We start from the raw sequence: 20,731 nt of genomic DNA on the forward strand, positions 1-20,731 counted from the left end.
CTAAACTGGTCCTCTCAAAACCACTATTCTAAAAAACATTCTTCTCTTCATTTAAATGAAGCCTGATCAAAGGCAAAATTGCTTTATATAATGATACCAAAAAGGGAACACAGTCTTTCTGTCAAAGATGTCCATCTTGGTCACTATATCAAAGCACTGAGTCAGTGGGCAAGAGGCTGTTTCTAACCCCATCTGCAGTCCAGTGACTGTGGAAGACACCACACAAACCCACAGTGCCATCTGGCCACACAGCAAGGTGCTGCCCAATCTGTGGTATGGTGACATCTACAGTGCAATTTAGCTTTTCCTATGTGAAATTCAGTGAAGTGTCTGATCTGAGGAAATGCTACAGGTGAATCTGACCCCAGAGCACCTCAGTGTTATCTGGCACTGCAGCACCTTACTGGCCTGAGAAAAAGACTCAACACTGTGAGAAGTTGATGAGTGGTGTCGGTGCTTAAAGCTGAGTCCAATCTATCTTCCCCAAACCACTTTCCAATTGGGTTGTTAGTATCACTCACATTTTTTCAGACCACTTTCAGGTAATGACTCAAGGTCTCCAGGGTAGACCCAAGGTCTCCAGGGTAGACCCAAGGTAGGGGGAAGATACCACTGGTCGTTTTCAAAAGCCACTTTCTTTTCCCAACTATGTTCAATTCTACTACTACTACTGCTACACACAGACACACACACACACACCAAGACACTTTTGCCCAGCAGCAGTTAACTGTTAGAGATCTTCTACAAACAATTCCTCTTTCCCTTAGTAACACAGGTAAGACCAGATGTCTATTACAATCTATAATCTACCAACATGTGTGAAGACTTTTCCACTGCAGCCATTAAAATAGATTAGTTTTTGTAAAAAATGCACACACACACCTATCCTAAATTCTGAAAAGTTCAACACTAATGACAAGCTTTTTAAAATAAAAGTCAATTAAGTACCTGAAATTGCCAAAAGCCGTAGACTTACTGTACCAATGATCAGGATTGCATTTCCAAGCAACCCAGTAAACTTGCATACAAAAAAACCAACAATTTCAATGCCCAGTGTAGAACCCAAAGCAATTTCCTAATCTGCAAATTAAGGGATTGAACTGGAAGATCCTTTAGTGTTTAATGCTGAATTTATAAAAATCCTTGCCTGTTTTCCTCTTTAGTACAATGAAAATAAGATAAATTAGGTAACACAGAGAGGAAAGGTTCATTATGCAGCTGCTATTTAAACATGCCATCCTTCATTTAGACTGAAAACCATGAAAAAATTCAAATGTGAAAAAAACCGAAGTGAAAATTATTATTATTATTTTGCTTCCTCAAAACTCACAATTATAAATGATATAATTTCTAACAGAAAACAAGAACACAAGCTTCCAAAATTTAAAAGTACCAAACTTCAGGACTAGAAAAAAACACATATTTATTCTGAGTAAAAATTCTGTTACATCAACAAGACGAATTTTGACATAGAAAAATACCTGTTTAATTTTAGAAACAAAGTTGGGAGGCAGAAGGGAAAAACTAACAGTGACGCACCAAAAAAGAAAGAAAGAAAAGAAACCACTTCCACACTCATTAAATAGAATGTCTTGTTATTTCCACAGACAGTAACAACTTTTTGACATTCACTTCAGGCCCAGGCTGGAGAGGCGTCAACGGGTCTTATTTGGTCTTGTCAGTGTGTAAAGAGTTTACAAACCTGACTGAAGTTAGAATTAGTGGGAATTAGGCACTTATATTCCTTATACACAGGAGAAGGGGGAAAAAGGTCCTTTTATGCCAGCTTTGAGTTTGGCTTGAGCTTTTGACTTATTTAGAAGCCCTAGGGAATGAAAAGTCTCTTAATGGAAATACTGACACAGTCTTCAATACAGTGACATGAACCGGCACTTCTACGAAACTGCACCAGGTGTGACTGACCACTCCAGCCAGTCGAAATGCAGTGTCGGAAAATCAGTTACAACAGACGGAATGCCAGGAGACAGTCCTGCCAAAATATAGGGGATACCCCTGCACCATCAGATAAAATGTATGGGATCTTTACTCTTACATGTGGAGGAGAGAGAAAATGTAAAATTTCTGCATCGATGTTCTCCAATTCTATCATAGGATTAAAAATAGTCATTCTTAAAAAGCCAAAGTAGTCATGTCAACCCCGAGAGTGAATGGGGCAGAAGAGGGTAAATCATTGGATCTAAATCTGTGCTTTGTTTCTTAAATCTCACCCACAAGGCAGGGACCTAGATAAGTAGACAATAGATATATCATTACTTAGTGAAGTCAAATTCAGAAAAGTTCCCTTTCTTTTTATTTGCCTGTCTGCTATACTTTTTATTCCTCAGTGGATTTTCTTTAAACCCACTAAACTTTTCCATTTATCATCCTTGCATTTTCCTGAAAGTCACTCTTTTAACTTGAAAATTGGTTTAGTTTCATTTTATACTTTCTAAGTTTTTATTTCAACTCTCTTAAACATCTCAGTTTTAAGCTTCTGTTTACTTTTTTCTACCGGTTTTAACTTTTTTTGCATTTGCCTTTTTTTTTTCACCCATTTACTTATTCAGGACCATTTTCTTTCCCTTGTCATGTTCGCAGACACAGATCAACATATACATATGTACATTAAAATGTCTTTCATGATTTAAGAGGCAGACTAAATCATGAAAACACTAACTCGTTGACTTGAGAAACAGTTCCGGAGCAAATACATGAAAGACACTACTAGGTGCTAGGAGGACGATAAAAATGAATAAAATACCATTTCAGGGCCCCGGAGAGCTTTTAATACACACAAGGCAGCAAGTATCAACACGAAAGAAGAGACAGGATGCAGCTGCATTTCAGAGGCAATCTGTCTATATTCACACAAATTTGAAACGTGTTGCTGTCATTCTAAGGCACCACATGGAGGGAACACAATATAAAGGGACAAAAAACTCAGGATCAAGCACAGCCCTAAAAGTGCATACTTCTTCTAAGCTAGGCTGCCGTATATTTTTGATTTGTTTGTAAGCCAGGTTGTTGAATAGGGCTGTTAAGTCTCAGCTTCTACGTATAGACTTTCTCAGGCTCTCACATGATACCAAATAACAAACAAAGAAAAGTGAATGAAAAACTAACGCCTGAAGGAGCCAGCAAACTGCTTATGCCAACATGTGTTCTCTTTTTCTATTTCTGTCTGCCATGAATCTCTCAGTTTTTAACAGTAGGTGGAACACTTACACTTACACAGTTTCATTTAAATTTTGCAAGTGAATCCATAAAGAAAATTTACTTTCAAAGATCAAGCTGATATGCATTTCAGAAATCATCCATGTGAATGTGTTTCGCCATCATCATCACTGATAAACATTTAATAATCTATAGTGTTCAGAATATCATGCTTAAGTTTTTATAATTCTACCCCAAGCCTCCCCAAACCTCAGAATTTCTGTAAGTCTCATTTTGAAGGTTACTGCTTTGGAATAAGCCATTAGGAAAGATCCCTTTTAGAACGGCTATCAGAAAGTCATCGTCCTTCATTCAAAGGCATCAGGAGCAAGTTCAGAGTTGTGGTGAATCCTAAAATTACTGATTTGAAGGGTGGAAACATATAAAAAGCAACAGGAGGAGGGAGTTTAGAGAAGAGAGAGGATGCGGAGGCACACCTCACATGCTGTGTTTCATACTGTAAGTCTAGGAGAGCAGAAAATTCTATCTTTTAAAAATCGGTCCTTAAATTTCTATCTGGAAATTTCACTTAGGTGGAAAACCTCATTTCCAGATGGTATCTGATAGGTGAGGTATTATTGCAGTAAAGACACGGGACAAAAAATTGGATAACCTTTCAAGTATCCTTTAAATGTCACAAACTGGGCTGGTGATAGAGGGTTTTATTATTCTCTGCTGGAGTACATCAACAGTCATTTGCATGCCAGGAAAAGAATGTCTGGAATCATCCAACAGGGCTAAGCTTAATCTTTCACTAAAAACAAGGAAGTGACAAGCACAAAAAGGGAAATAAAAGAAGATGAAAGTATCCAAAGTCGACTTACTGGTCAACAAAATTCCAAAGAGAAACTAGCATGTACACAGAAACCCATGCTATCCTTAGCAGCTGGGTCTTGACAAAGCCTTCTGTCAACTACCATGAGGCTTTCTTTAAGCTACCCCCAAACACCTAAAACTGGTGAAAACAAATTAGGAATGATTATTCACCGTTCAAAAGGATCTGACAAGGCAGTTCTTTAAATCTTTCCTCTGCTTCACTTAAACTACGATTTCTTTGATGAGTAAGGCCCAGGGCTCCAGCGAGCCTAGAACGTTTTTGTTTGCGGTATGAAGGCATGAAAGGGCACCTCGCACATGAAGGACTTGTGCCCCAGAAGTTTACTGTGAAGTCAGCAGTTTAGAATGGAGAGCGCCATTTCGCCAAAGAAACTGTGCTATAAATTAGGGTTAAATCCCAGGCTAATGCAATGGTTTATTGAACTCACGAGCAACCCTGGCTTTCACTACTTACTGATAGTACCAGCTTAAATTCTAAAGTACACAAGTGTGCAGGAAGAGAACGAAAAAAGAACATCTCCACCACCCACCGGGGTCATCATTAGCCAAGAAAAAACATTTGGAAATGGCACTTAGCTTTTTGTCATTCTCCCAGATTTACTTTCTACTGCCTTGTTTGTCTTTCCCCAGTAACTAAAATCCCTAGTTCCCTCATTTTGCCCCATTTTGCAGGCCATTCAAATGGACTCCACCTCCCAAAGAGTCCTGTACACCACATAAATGACTTTTTTCTGTCCATCAAAATCTCCATTTCTGGGGCTTCCCTGGTGGCGCAGTGGTTGAGAGTCCACCTGCCGATGCAGGGGACATGGGTTCGTGCCCCGGTCCGGGAGGATCCCATATGCCGCGGAGCGGCTGGGCCCGTGAGCCATGGCCACTGAGCCTGCGCATCCGGAGCCTGTGCTCCGCAACGGGAGAGGCCACAACAGTGAGAGGCCCGCGTACCACACACACACAAAAAATCTCCATTTCTTCAGGGATATTCACCTCAGTCAAGTGGAGGGGAAGCTAATCTGATTAATTCACACTAACATAGAAAAGAGTTCTATCCGCCAATATGTTTTTTCTATACCAGATGTGTATAATTAAGAGGGATTTTAGGCAGTTTAATAAGATGAAGTTGAAACATTCAGCCCTGTGGGAGCAGAGTAAATTTATGAATTATATAAATTCATAAGCAGTGGGGAAGCAGTGGGGCTCAGAGAGCAAGCATTAGAGTGCACTAGCCATTTATAAGTCGGTCATTTGTGAGCTGCGAAAAGAAAGAACAGAATAGCAACTTGTCCTCGTGCCAGCAACAGAGCAGGGAAGTTCACACGTTTTATTTCAAGACTTGCCTGACAGTCCCCTCACCAAGTATACTTCTTAGAAATGTCTCCTTTCTCCCTCACTGAAGAAGGAAATTTAGTAGGCTTGGTTTAGGGTAAATTAAACTCAAGTCCAAGTTAGGAAAGCCTCTAGCGAGGATTCACTCTGGAAGATGCTACAGATGGCGGCTGGCTCCTTCATGGAGGGCCCCATCCGGGGAACATGAGCACTGAGTCAACAGGAGTGGAGGTACGTACGATGCTAGAGTCCTCATCCTGACACCTCAGAGAGCAGACCCACTCCATCGAATATCTGAAAATTACCATCCATTAACCTAACATGACGAAGAGGATTGTAATTTTAATTTAGGTGACTTCATTCAAAAGATGACACTCTGTGACTAGGTTTTCTTGTGTAATACTTAACTGTATTTAGAAGCAATAACCTTAATAATTCTGATCAATTCTAATGTTATAATTGCTGCTGTCAGAATACGTATTGAGAGCCTACCATGCCCCTGAAAAAAGAACATCTTTTCTTTTTTTTCCTGCATGTTGTGGGAGACTGCAGATTAGAGAGAAATATTTAACGTCTATGTAAAATCAATAAAAACATGTTTGTGTCTACTTGGATCGTGTCTAATAATATCTTCGAATAGGATTACTGCTTTATAATCTACCCTCCCTGCTAGAGTTTAACAAGTGAAATGAAATTCAGTGATACATTACCCTTCCAAACACCAACTCTTTCTTTCACTTGGCTTTTTGACTCCCTATATTTAGAGAAATGCATCATGGGATAGCAGCTGTCTTACAAAAATGGGTGGAAAAACGGATACGATTTCTCAGCACAGATAAACCAATAACTTGTATTTAAAGGTGATCTCTTCTGAAAAAAAAAAATTTAAAAGCCGAAATCTTTGTACTACTATAGAACTAGGGTGGTGGAGGGGATGGTGTTTGAGAGCAGACTTAGAAGGTTGCTGTTTGGATGAGGAAGGAAAGATACAACCAGAAGGAACTGAAGGGATTCAGAATAGCCTGTATGCCAGAGAAAACCAAAGCAGTTGTTCAGAAAGTATTTACTGAAATTCTCTGTTCCACCACTTATGCATGACTGCTAACCCAGATACAACTGCAGCAGCACTGTCACTCAATTTCCACAGAAGACAGCCATTTACTGTCTTCGTCTGAAATTTAGTAGACCAGTTTGAGACCAACCAGTCTTTCCTCATTCTCCATCCACAAACCCCAAAATTGTATTCTGTTCTTTTTAAGCTTATACATATGCACGAAAATCCAGATGTTTACGTGTCTAGGCTGCCATCTCATTGCTTGCATAACTAAAAGATAGGTTTGATTTAAAACTAGAATTTGGCAAATGAATAGTCCATGACACGGACCAAGTGCATTTGGAATGCTTTAATAAAAATACATGGCCAAGCTATTTCCCTTCGAAAAGCATCAACTATACAGGCATGCTAGTCCCTCTTTGACTTTACATTTACCTTGGAAAAGAGCATGGATTTTCAGAAGACCCAACACACTGGGGAAATTTCATAGGCACGTGACCTTGTTTTTACTGGGCAACATAAATTTACAAGAAAAAAATTTTTAAACAACGGTCCTTCAATTACACCCCCTCATCAAATTGTAACTTTCATTGTTTTTATCTTTCTTGTTTTTGTCCATACACACTTGTCATAATTATACTCAGTGTATCCACAATTAAAATTTTTTCACTTAACATTACAATATTTCCCATGTTGTTTCATAGTGAGTATCAGTATTACAAATAAAATTTTTGACTTGTATGCTATCTTAATCTGGTTTGGGATTAGGATAACATTTACATTTTTAAAAGTTGGGATACTTCCCATGTTTTTATATGTTCCAGAAAAATGTATAGAGCATAGGAATTAATTATTTCTTCAAAGTTTGAAAAAAAATCCAGTGGATCTATCAAGTTATCTATCAAGTGTTTTGGGAACTGAGTTTACTAAAAACCTTAATTTTTCCTGCATTAGTGGTCATTTAAACCTTTTCTTATTATGAATTAATAATTTAATTTGTGTGGATAATAGCAATTCACTTCATCCATACATTTGCATAGAGTATACTGTCAAACAATTGTGCATAGTACTTTATCATAATTTTTAAAAATATTTTTTAATAACTATATAATGATTGCTATATCCTTTATTTCCAACTTTAATTTGTGTCCATTTTTGCTTGAGTTTTTTACTACTGACTTCAAAGAGCCAACTCCTGATTTATTTATCTATTTTTCAGCCTTCCATTTTACCACTTTTTGTCTTCTGTTTATTCTTTTTCAATTATCTGTACTTGAATGACTTGGTTTATTTTCCTTTTTCTCAAACATTCTGAATTACTTACAAGTTCTGTCAGGTATTAGTAGATAGTTTTAAATTTTTCATGATTGGCTAACTTATCTTTTATTGCATCTTTTACTTCTTCCTAGACCCAATTTATTATTTACAAGGCTATGTATTTCTGAGTGTTTGGAGTTGTTTTCATTGTTGGAGTTGGAGATACAAACAAAATGAGATTAAGTCAAAAATGTATTGAGATTTCCTCTGAATCCTCATAGATCTTGTACGTATTTGTAGACACTTAAAAATCAGATATCTGGCTAAATAACCTTAAGGATATATTAAACAGACCAACTTTAAATTTCTTTATAAAGCTCTGTTCACATATCAAGCTCCTTGATGTTATAAGGACTAAATGTAGTAGTACTTGTGTAGTATTTAGCATAGAACCTAGCATATCACAACTACTCAATAAATGACTGGTGGCAATATGTGTAACAGTAGCGGTAACAGTCGTCTAGCAGTAGTTACGCTCCTCCAACCTCTTGTGCAGGCTCAGCTACACCACTGATCTGGAGAAGAGTAACTCGCTGTGTGTCCTTGGTTGGGGCTTTCTTATCTGTGACATAATGTGGCTGGGCTGCATGCCCCCTGAAGTTATTAATTCCAGGGGTAACATTTCTAAATCTCACTGCCTGGCATTTTCAGGCCCTGGAGTCTGCCTACACCAGAGGTAGGGCACACAGTCCTTTGTAATGAAGTCAAGACAGAATTTTACCAAACTTGCCACTCCATCTGAAAGCTGTGGACAGGTAGAAATTGATTCCTTATTTCTAGACTAAAAGCAAAAATTTCAAAGCTACTTATAGCCCTACTTGTGCATTTCAGGAATAAAAGTAAAATTTCCAAAGCAATTTAAGCCACGTTTCCTTCACAAATGTCTTGGCACCCATGCTAGTTTGTGTTCATTTTCCATCACTATAAGCAATCAAAGAATTTAAGAGAAAAGATGAAGTACAGAGTATTTGCATGGCTGGTTATAATCTGGGATATTCCTCCATTATAATTTATTCATAAAGCCAATACATATCTCCTCTAAGAATGTTTATCACTAAGATTAGAAAATTTTATTAAGGATGAAAACTTCCCAGTAAACCATCATCTACTAATGAGCGTATCTGCTAATTAAGAACAAAATGAAAGCTTTCAAACTGAATTATAGGCCATATGTACATAATCTGATGCACAAGCAATAAAAATTATGCCTTTACACCTGTCAAAAGAAAGCCCTCTGCTGCAGCTTTAATTCTGTTTTAAACAAGGTATCACAAAAAGCACAGACTTACCTGTGCGATAGACGAAATTGCCTTCGGTTTCTGACGATGAGGGAGATACCAACTCCTCCTCAAATTCATTGGAACTAAAAGATCCTGAATGGTTTCTCTGCCTTGTCTTTCCCATCATGGCAGCATTTGTGACCATGACGTGTCTCAAAGAGTCGTTAAGGTAACGATTCAACAAGCTGCTCTTGTATTTTGGGGGCGATACGTAGTCCTCATTGGCCCGTGACTCTGGCCTCACTCCAGCTTTTATGACTGAGCTCTCACTTTTAATCACAGGATGGTGAACTGGATTATTATAGCCTTCTTCATTCATGTGGTTTCGTGGAGGATTTTCTCCATCTAAGGGGGAAAAATATCAGGTAGTACTTACACATACTTTTCCCCAGCCACACAATTGTTACATTTAATGATTTAAAATATATATAGGAAGAATATTTAAAGTGTATAAAATTATCTTTGATATTTAAGATTAATTTTTAGGCAAAGGAAAGCAGGAATCTATATAATCTCTCCCCTTGGTATGTTAATTTTAATGAACTTCACAAAAAATGTTATTCTGGCACATGATAAATCTGTGAACAAGAGGAAGCAGCCATAATTTGGCTGGTCATTTACAGTATTGTAAAAGTAAAGTTACCTCATGCAATAAAAAAGAACCATTATGGCACCACCATGTTTTGTGGGATCAACCTTAAAAACAGCAATTGAAGTGAATGTCCCCTTACAAAGGCAGAGCAAAGAAAGCAAGATAAAAACACTAACAAACCTTCAGAACATGAGTCATCACTGCTTACACTCAGCCGCTCAGCGTTTCCTTGAACATACTTATTGTACAACTTTATTCTTAAGGCCCAGCTTAAATCTGGCTGTCGAACAGTATTCTTAAGCCGACGTCTTGCATTAGCAAACCAATTTGACACCTAAAAAAGTTTTATTTCTCAATTAACACAAAATAAAAACATTACCCATCACACAATTACTTTCCCAGAAAGGACCTAAGCCTCTCTCATAATCTCTGATCATTACATATTCTCATGACCTAACAGTATTGGACATTTATATCCATTCATTCATTCATTCAACAAATGTGCTGAGCACTTACTACACAGAATGAGCACTAACTGTATTCTGGGAATAAAAAAAATACTGAATTGCTTTGCCATAAAATGTTCAGTCTAGTAAGAAAGGTAGGAGAGTACACAAATAACTCTAGTATCTATTCACAACAGCCAAGACATGAAAGTAACCTAAATGTCCATCAACAGATGAATGGATAAAGATGTGGTACATATATACAATGGAATATCACTCAGCCATAAAAAAGAATGAAATAATGCCATTTGCAGCAACATGATGGACCTAGAGATTATCATACTAAGTGAAGTACGTCAGAAAAAGAAAGACAAATACCATATGATATCATTTACATGTGGAATCCAAAATATGACACAAATGAACCTAACTATGAAACAGAAACAGAATCACAGACATGGGGAAGAGACTGGTGGTTGCCGGGGGGAGGGGTCTGCGGGAGGGATGGACTGGGAGTGTGGGATGAGCAGATGTGAGCTTTTATATACAGGATGGATAAAACAAGGTCCTACTGTATAGCACAGGGAACTATATGCAATATCCTGTGATAAACCATAATGGAAAAGAATATAACAAAAAAGAATATGTGTGTGTGTATATATATATATATGTATAACTGAATCACTTTGATGTACAGCAGTAATTAACACATTGTAAACCAACTTCAATAAACAAATAACTAATATAGGAAAGAATGTGATAAATGGCTTAAGACGCATTAAAATATAATGTTACAGGAGTGCAACGGAAGGAGGGGTTACTTTGATGTCACTCAAGACTTCATGAAGAATTTAAGCTAGATTTTGAAGGAACAGGTCAGGGATAATGGGTAGGGAAGTGTGTTTCCAACAAAGAAGACACGGGAACAAATATAAGTCAAATTCCAGAGACACTGTGGTAGGTAACGAAGAAGGAAGAAAGAGATGCCCTTGAGTTATCAAACTTGTGTAAGAAGAGAAGATAGTGCCAATTTGAGAAAGTAGAATTGTTTGAGGGTGAAATGATGCGTTTGGTTTGGGAATGTCTAGTTTGAGGTACTAGAAAAGCATACAGGTGAAACGTGCAGCAAGAAAATAAAAATGGCATCTGAGATCTAAGGGCAAGGAAGATCAGATTTAGGTCAAATGCACAGAGGTGAGAGCTGAAGCTGTGAGAGCAGACAGAATGAAAAGAGGGTCAAGGACCAAACCCTGGAAACCTCCAGCAATTAAGGAGGTAGGAGCTGGCAATACAGTCAGAGACAGAGCAATCAGACAAGCAGAGAGAGAGAAAAAGGCCAAATAATACCCAGCTTTAAGCTAAAAACCTAGTGCTTCCAAATAGGTGATGGCAAAGAAATGAACACTGCAAAACAAGGTTAGTTCCATTGTTTTTGTTTAAGGTGCTACTGGATTTCTAGAGGCTAAAATGGCACTTGACATTTCTTTTTAAACATCAAGCTATCATCAGAATATATATATTAGGGCTTCCCTGGTGGCGCAGTGGTTGAGAGTCCGCCTACTGATGCACGGGACACGGGTTCGTGCCCCGGTCCGGGAAGATCCCACATGCCGCAGAGCGGCTAGGCCCATGAGCCATGGCCGCGGAGCCTGCGCGTCCGGAGCCTGTGCTCCGCAACGGGAGAGGCCACAACAGTGAGAGGCCCGTGTACCGCAAAAAAAAAAAAAAAAAAAAAAAAAAAAAAAAAAGAATATATATATTAAAAACATGGAAGGCCAATACTTGCCTTTAAAAGGATGAAAAGTGGAAAGAGGATTATGTTTTTCTACCCATTTGTTCTATAACATGACTCCACAGTATATTAATGGTTTGTGTGGTGATGCTTGCACTGGAATTTTTTTTTCTTTTTTAAATTTATACTATAAATACACAACTTTTGTACATTACTCAAGCCTTAATTATTGAATGAACCTGTGGTGAATCCTACATTAAAAATAAAAAAAACTATAATTTTTTTCTTTTTTCCCCATGGGTAAAACATGGTAGTCTTCCCCAGTTTATATACGCACAAACCATATCGTCTATAATATAATATATATTGAGTGTTACCTCCCTTTGTGTCTTAAGCAATGATAACTGTCCTCAAATTTATGTGCAGTGGTGTAATATCTTACCACGGCACTTCAGAAGCCTTAGACTCCACCAACGCCTCTTCCTGCCAAGCTGTGCTATTATTAGTATGCTTTAGTCTGAGGTCCTCCAACCTCTACAGACAGACAACTTCTGGGACTATTCATTCAACAAACACATACTGAGCAGCTCCTGTGCTTTAGCCCTGATATTAAGCGCTAGGAACAAATAAACTTTGTCCCCTGCACATACAGAAGGACTAGAAGTGAAGAGCTACACGTGATTAACTATGATCCATGGGTGAGCCTGCACTATGGAAGCATGAGAGGCCTGGTCCATTTCCTCTCAAACCTCCCTCTGTTCTCCAAGTCATGGCCAAAATGTTCGTCCATGTCCCATCAGTACCAACTGGGAGTTTTAGAACAGTATTTTTTCAAACTTCCCTATCTTCCATTCCATCCACTTGAACGGATCTTAACAACCATCATCAAATTCAAGTGCTGATGCACCGTTATGATTTAATTACTTACTTAACGTCTTCAAATCCTCATGTATGTCCTGTCATCCTCTAACCGTGGTATAATGGAAAGAGACCTGGTTTCCTGTTCTGACTTAGCCAAAGACAGGCTGTGTGAGTTTAGATACCTCATTCATCTTTTCAGAACTGCATACTTCCTGACATCCTTGCGAACTCTGAAAATTAAGATCTGTGAATGTCGTCCACGCTCTCCTATAAAAGTGTTCATTCATCTCCTTTATGGTTGGTACCAACCTGTCTTCTGCTCTTGACCGCTACTCTCCTCAGCAATCAGAGGTGTTTTATGTCCCTCTCTGTTCCTCTTGCACACAGAGGACAGCCTGCAACTTCCCCCATGCCTATGTCACTTATGTTTATTAGAATCCAACTCCCAAACTTTTTTTGTTACTTTCTTTACTAAACATCATATAATCCAGAGGCTAATCTTAAATCTTAACTGACCTTAACGCTTTTTTTTAAAGTCTTTATTGAATTTGTTACAACATTGCTTCTGTTTTATGTTTCGATTTTGTGGCCCCAAGGCCTGTGGGATCTTAGCTCCGCCACCAGGTATCGAACCCGCACCCCCTGCATTGGAAGGCAAAGTCTTAACCACTGTACCGCCAGGGAAGTCCCTGACCTTAACTCTTAATACAACCAACACACAGTACCGCATAGTGTAAAATCCAATTCTTATGAAACTCTTCATATTTTTATTAAAACGCGATGGACTTCAAATAAAAAAATCAATATACTTATAATTCTAACATACAAAAATAAGGACCTTTAAATGTCATGGTGGCATTAACTAGCTTTTCATATATTGGAGTCATATCGTTTTTTATGTTTTGTATACTCATAGCTCTTAACAGAGTATATTAATTATACATCAGAAGATTTTCCATAAAGGTTTGGTGGGGTCTAACAGGCTATTTCTAAACTCATTTCGTAAGTTTGACTGGCACCCAATCTACTAATAACATTTACTCTGCCAGTGTTTTATTATCAGCAATTTACAGTACAACCTAAGGGCTGGACATAGTCTGGGGTGTTGAATATCTTCTTGTGTTAAGTCATGCAAACAGCAGACAATAGTTGGTGAACAAATCTGCACGAGTATCATCTCACAAGTTTTTTTCTGATGAATTGATGCAAACGCCATCTGTTTCACTGAAGGTAAAGGCACCAGTTCAAATCTTCTACCTTTAACTTACTATGGATTCCTTCAGGTTATCATTCAAATCCTTTTGAAATTCTATTTTACATGAAACAGGCCTCCTTACCAAGGACAGGTTCTGCAACAGCATTTTAACGTCAAACTCAGAGCTTTAAAAACACTGCATTTTATAGCGAAAGCTTAGAGAACAAAATATCTAGAAGCTGGAAGAGAAAGCTAAGTAGTTTTCATCCTACGCAGCAGTGTTTATATTCATCACACTGGCAGAGCAATCATTATAGTAAACCCAAGGGGATACTCTGGCATCTGTCCCCCTTTGAACACACAGAATTAACAACGCAGATTCAGTCATTCAACTGAAATATCGAACACCTCACTTCTACCCCATGTAGTATGACACTGAGAATAACGTAGAAGGACCAATCTGAGATTTTGTTGAATATTTAACAGTAGCCATAATTCCTGCAGTTGATAAGTACACACACATCTCAGCAGAAGCAATCCATAGCAAGCAAAAGCTATGTCAACACAGGGGCAAAATCTTGCAACACAGATTTAACCAAATGGTACATGGCTGTAGCACAGGAATTGGAAACTTCTACTGTAAGAAAAGGGAGCATTAACATCCAATTGCTAAAATGTAGTCTCAAACTCCACTTGCATTGCACTCTGTAATGTGATCATAAAAAAAATCATCATTTCACTATTATAATCCAGAAAAAAGCATAAATATATTTTAAATATATACACATAAACAATGGGAAATATTGAAACCAGGTAAAGCCCCCATCTGCCCTTCTTTTAAAAAACTTCTTCAGGGGCAATTATTCCCTGGGTAAGCTCCATATCCTACAGTAATACAAAACCCCAATCGCGTATCTGTTATTCCACAATGAAGTTGGTTATATTTTGAGAGTAGAGAGTATATTTTTATAATGTTTGAACAACGGTCATAGGAACCAAGCAAAATGGAGTATTTCAGTTGGTTACAGTGAAAACACACACACACACAAATCATCTTCCTGTTAATTTTATAAAAATGCTTATATCTTAGTAGGAAGATGGCAGATTAATAATGCAAACAGTTATATAGTAAATTAAGACAAGTTCTAAGTCTAGTGAGTAGAAAAAAAATGAAAGCTGCATAAATACCTCTCTCTGCCTCATCTTTCAGGAATGAACAAAATGTAGTGTTGATTAATGTCCTTAGAGCTTCTGTTTATCAGAAAAAGTTACTTCTGTGGTCCTAAAAAAATTCCCTCATTAAAGTTTCAGCATTGTTTCTAGGCTTAATGGAGATTGCTGACCAAGTTTTACACCCTTCAGAGTAGCAAAATAAGGCAAAAGTACTGCTTATGAAAGGTCTGATAGCTTGACATACACCCAAAAGGGAAATATTTTTGAACATTTATTTTACCCTTCATAAGACACTCTTGTAGTTAAGGAATAATTATGCTGACAACTTAATATAAATTATGAGAAGCAGAGACAGGAGGTATTGTAATAAGCAAGAAATAGAGACTGGAGATAGAAATAAGGGGAACACTCCATATTTGTCTATTGACATAAAATATGACATATTTCCAGATATACTGAAAATAATAAGGTGAGTTATATGCTTGTTCTGTAGAACTAACATGTACCATTAAAGTTAATGAGCTGCCCTCTGTGTGTTCCCTACAATGAGATGGATTTTAAAACTAGAATATCTTAGTCTGATTTCAAGACATTCTCCAGTTTTCCACAATATGTTTGGGGAAGTCACATGGTGATTACAGTAGTATTCCCCAGTGAGAACCTATTCAGTCTGCAAACATGTATGAAGAGTTTACTATATGGAAAGTACTGGGCTGGGGTGAAATGGGAGGATGAAGATGAATAAGACATGATCACTCTTCTCAAGAAGGCTGACTCCACAGGAGGAATTTATTCACTGGGAGAACCTGATTCATGAAACAGGGGTCTAAATTGCAGGGCTCAAAAGCTTTATTCAGATCACAGCTTGATATTTTTCCCCCAGAAGTGAAATGTATTGACATAATTTATTTGGTTTCCACAGAGTCAGAATTTGCTTTGGATGTTTAATAAATGTCTGACTCATACAAACCCCTTATATTCATAAATATATATATATTTTCTTACACAGACATTCCATTGTGCCTAATGGAGAATAGGTGGGCCCAACCTGAATGGTATATAAGGGTCCCTTGGTTATTCTATACGTTTGATTTTTTCCATTTATCACTTTAAAGTTCCAGAAACCAACTTCATTTATTATAAAACTTGGAAATCATTAAATAGGTATCAATTATAATTATAAATAATTACCTTTCTTTGCCCCATTTAAAAATTACATATTTGCATGCATTTTTATTTGCTGAAGACTAGTGTGAGAGAAAATATAATGGGAAAGATTTTCATTACATGAACAAAAACTTCATGTAAATTAGAAAAATGCAATAGTCTTACCAAGATCTTAACGCAAAAAGAATTATTTGTATTTGAACTATCATTACAGGTAGAGAATAACTTGACTCTGTATTAGAATGACAGCTACTTGTATTGCAACTCAGAAAAACTACTACAGGTGAAAATTTAAATGTCTCTGCTAATGACAATACTTTTCGTAGCTAAAAACGTCCTAAATTTGTCATAAACATTTGTTGCTTTCTGTCTGAAAGAATGGCAAGTATTCAACATGGAACTATGTAATCAATAAGTTAATATTTTACTGTTGACATCAGAGTGAACTATTCAAATAGCTCTATAAATTAGTGTATTTTGAAAATAAATAGCATACCAGTTTAAAGTGAAATTTGAATATATGCATTTATTTTCTTAAGTTTTTCTGGCTGGAATTATTTATTTAAAAACTACTTTTGAAAATCACTGAAAGTTCATAGTTTTGTGTTAAACAGATATTAAGCCAAGAACACTAAATTAATTTTCCCCTCCAGTGCTGCAGCAAATCACTATTAATACTATTGCCTGTTAATATAAAGCAGAAGAGATGTTTGTTTTTCTCTACAACTGTATTCTTAAAATAAGCAGAAAAATGCATATTATAGTTTTAATAAGTCTGAGTACAAGTCAATTTTCATGCTTCATCCAACTTTCTAGTAATTCCTAAAATGATAATCTTAAATACTCTGGAAAGCAATTTTTATGTTATCTAGTAGTTAAACGTTCCCTGTTACTTCGGGGTTCTCACTTACTATACCTTTCATGGAACGACCAAAGTTTCACGAATGCAGCGGTGCAGTGCTGCGACAACGGACGAGATCTCTCAGCTCAGGTAGCTCCCCCTCTCCTCTTTCTGAGTGAATCTGCCCTGCCTGAGCGCATAAAAGTTCACGTCACTGCATTTATGAAAGGAAACTGGTGTGCCGGCCAGAGCACGTGGTATGGACCCGCGGCGTTTCCAGGCCCACCTCCACCCCTCAACACAGCCTTCTCCTGCCTTGGTTACATCACCTGCGAAAGGCTGACAGCATGTGCTCTACCTCACCGGGTTTTGCGAGCATCAGATGCCGCCACGGAGGGAAACCTGTGCACAGCAGTACTGCTCGCTAGAGATGCAGCAAGCTTAGGCCGCCCCTCTGCACTTGACCAGGTACCCGCCATCTGAGATCTGCCCCTTAACCCAAGGACAAAGACACCGCCAGCAAAGCCGCGTGGAGTCTAGCTAAGGCCCAGGGTGCCTCTTATTAAAAAAGAAAAACCTCCCAAACCCGCTTCTGGCCCTTCCAGCCCACCTACTAGCTCTGTCAGGAGCGGTCAACTTGAAAGGTATCCTGTAACTTGACCTTTAACATGGGGCCCCAATGTGGGGTGCCCTTCTGCCTGGTTTTCAAAGTGTGGTGCGGCCAGCAGCTTACGCATCACCCCAAGAACGTGTTAGAAATACAAAGCACCGTCCCCGGCCAGGACCTCCTGTGAACTCCGGGCTGGGTGGGGGGCGGCGGCAGCGTGTGTTTTAACGAGCCCTCGGGCGACCCCGACGCAAATCACTGCGGGGTAGTGCCCGCTTGGAGTCACGGCCGCGTGCATGGCCCGCACACCTTCTCAGAGCTCCGCGCTCGCCTTTGCCCTGCCCTCCTTAGCGAGCGCCACACGACCCCTGCTGCGCCAAGCCTCCGGGAGTCGGTCGGAGACGCAGAAACTCCCCAGACCACCGCTCCGGCCCTGGGCCCGCCCCGCACCAGCCTCAGGCAGAGCGGCGGCAGCGTCCGGACGGCCGGTCTCGGGCCCACCCGTGCCCAGTGGCGGGAGAAGCAGAGCCGCCGCTCAGCCTCGCCGAGGGAGGGCCGGGGCTCGTGGGCCCCGATTACCTGCACTAGCGTCATCTGCGAGCCCAGCGCCAGGAGAATCTTCTCCGTCTTGGTGGGGTACGGATTGTCGCGGTGCTTGTACAGCCACTGCTTGAGGGGCCGCGCCATGTCCTGCAGGGCCTGCCGCTTGTGCCTCACCTTCCCGCCATTCTGCCGGACCCTGGGACACCGGGAGAGGAGGGGTTCCCAGTGAGCCGCGCCGGCCGAGCGCCGCCCGCCGGGCCCCCGGGTTCGCACGCGCTTCAGCCCGCGCGCCCGGACGCGGAGGCCAGGCAGGGGTGGGAGCCGCACAGGGTCAGGGCGCGCGGGGCCGGCCCGGGTGGCACAGGACGGGCGTGGGGCGGCGAAGGCCACCAGGTTTATACGGAAAAGGGGGTAATCCTGAAGCCAGAGGTTAGAGGTTTAGGTGATCTGAAGGAAGCTCTTTTGTTATTCAAGCCACAGACCTGAGCAGCAGGGCCGGCACCGCCCCTCGCCCGCCTGCACCGCGCCCTCCAGGGGCCCTGGCCTCAGGGGATAAGTAGTGGCTGAGGCCAGCTCTCGAATGTTCTTTCAGGGGCTTCCCGTCGCCCACTGGACGTTGGGAACAAAGCAAGGAGTGATGGCCGCCCCGCTGCCCTGGTTCTCTTCAAGCTCTCCCCTGTACCCTTTGATCCTCGTGTAAAGGGGAAGCTTTCCAAGGAGGGGTTTGTGGAGGAAAGATGCAGAACCGAAAACAAAAACACACACGAAAAAGCGAAAAGACAAAACTCAAAACACTGTAGGGGGCTTTTCACAACAAAAGGGCGAGCTTAAAAGTATGGAAGGTCTGTCCCACCGGGTAACGTAAAAGGACCTCGGGAAAATCATATTCCAAGGAGGAAGAGCGGGAAGCAGCCTGGAGCCGGGCCTCGGCGCTGCGCTCCCCAGCGGCTCCGCGAGGGGTCGCCGCGCCGCCGCCCGCGCGCCCAGCCGCTCCGCGAGGCTTGCGCGCCTGCGCCGCAGCCTCCGGGACTTCTGCCTCTTTAAACACTTTGAAATGCAATTCCATCCATGAGGACTGGTAGTAACATTTTGACGAAACCTAATCTTTATTTCCTTAACCAGCAACGCCGCACAACAAGCAGCTGATGCAATCTTCCAGGTGGACCGGCCAGGACGGCCGCCCCTCCCCCCGCGGGGCGCTCCCGGAGCCGCGGGACGTGGCGGGGCTACAGACGGCCCTCCCCCGCAGCCGGAGCCGCCGGTGGCCCGCGAGCTCTCGCCCCCGCCCACCCCACCCCACCCCCGCAGCCCCTCAGGCCGCTAAACCGAAACCCGGCCCGGCAGGCCCGCGGCCCCCCCCACCCTCCGGGCTCGCGGCGGGCCCCGCCGAGCCGCGCGCGCGTCCGCGGCATCCTGCGGAGGGGCGACCTTCCCAACACCTTGGCCGATGCAAGGCCCTGTCGTGACACCAGGGGGTAAGCCCACGGGGCTGGCCTGACCTGGGGGGCGGGGGGGACCCCCAGGGGAGCCCCGACTGCTTGGCCCTGCTCTGCGCCCGGGCATCCCGCTCAGCCCTTTCTGCCTCCCCAGCGGCCGCGCCTCCGTACCCGCGGTCGGGAGAGAGGCACGTAACCCCCGCCCCCAGGTCCGGGCATCTGAGGACTAAGAGGAGGTTTCAGGTGTCCTCAGTTTCCAACGAGCCTCTTTGGAGCCCTTCTGACGAATCGACCCCCCACACTTAGAGCAACTACTCCCTTAAAATGAGAATGCTCGAACCCAGGAGGCGGAGACCACTCCTCCCGGAAAACTCGGGGGCCCTAAGGCGCAGGCCCCGGGTGTCACAAGCACGCCCAAGCCTCTCACCGCCCCCACCTCTCGCGGAGCGGGCGGGGGCCCCGGGAGGGTGCGCATACCCGGTCCTCCGGTGCCTCAGGCCCAGGTTGTCCTTGAGGGGCGCGCCGTCCGTAATGCCCACCTCGGGGCGAGCGTGCGTACTGTCCAGGACGCCGCCGTAGGGCCTGCCGCCCCGCTCCCGCTCCGGAGCCCCGCGGTCCTCAAAAAGCACGGCGCCGCTGAGCTTGTTGAAGACGATGGTGTTCATGGCGCGCGCAGGCAGGGCCGCGCGGCGCGGCCGCAGCGCCTTGGGGCCGGGCCGCCGGGAGCTCCGCAGGGCTCGGGTTCTAGGAGATCAAGATGCAGCACATTACTCGCCGAGAGCACTCACCCTCCTGAGCGTCCCGAGCCCCGAACCTGGCCGCGGCGCGGGGCTGCGGAGCCCAGGGGAGGAGCGGCGCCGCCGCACCTGAACGGGGGAACCCCCGCCTCCCCCTGGCTGGTTACACCGCTCCGCCGCAACGCCCGTCACCCGCACCCGAACGCTCCCGGGGCAGGTACCCATCCTCCTCTTAGCCCTGGCCACCCAGCCCCCAAAGAATCTCAACCGGCAACAGTTAACACGCGGGGGCGAAGCAAAGTGACTCCTCAAGGAGCCTTGCCTGAGGTGGTTTTAATCTGGATGAAGCCCGCTCCGGAAAGCGGAGGGCAGGC

The 20,731-nt window shown here is 42.2% G+C and overlaps 1 protein-coding gene across 1 annotated transcript in view; it reads right to left on the reverse strand.

Annotated features, from left to right (window-relative positions):
* Positions 1-20,285, reverse strand: part of MKX (mohawk homeobox) — a gene marked incomplete at its 5' end in the record, with an annotated part of 58,596 nt that extends 38,311 nt beyond the window's left edge. Inside the window, 4 exons of the mRNA XM_081229167.1 lie at positions 9,037-9,372; positions 9,800-9,953; positions 18,221-18,380; positions 20,098-20,285. Of these exons, the coding sequence (XP_081085293.1) occupies positions 9,037-9,372; positions 9,800-9,953; positions 18,221-18,380; positions 20,098-20,285 (838 nt within the window). The remainder of the gene's footprint in view (positions 1-9,036; positions 9,373-9,799; positions 9,954-18,220; positions 18,381-20,097) is intronic.
* Positions 20,286-20,731: the final 446 nt, after the last annotated feature.

The sequence above is a fragment of the Mesoplodon bidens genome (genome assembly GCF_964165515.1).
Source record: "Mesoplodon bidens genome assembly, chromosome: 3".
Taxonomy (NCBI): domain Eukaryota; kingdom Metazoa; phylum Chordata; class Mammalia; order Artiodactyla; family Ziphiidae; genus Mesoplodon; species Mesoplodon bidens.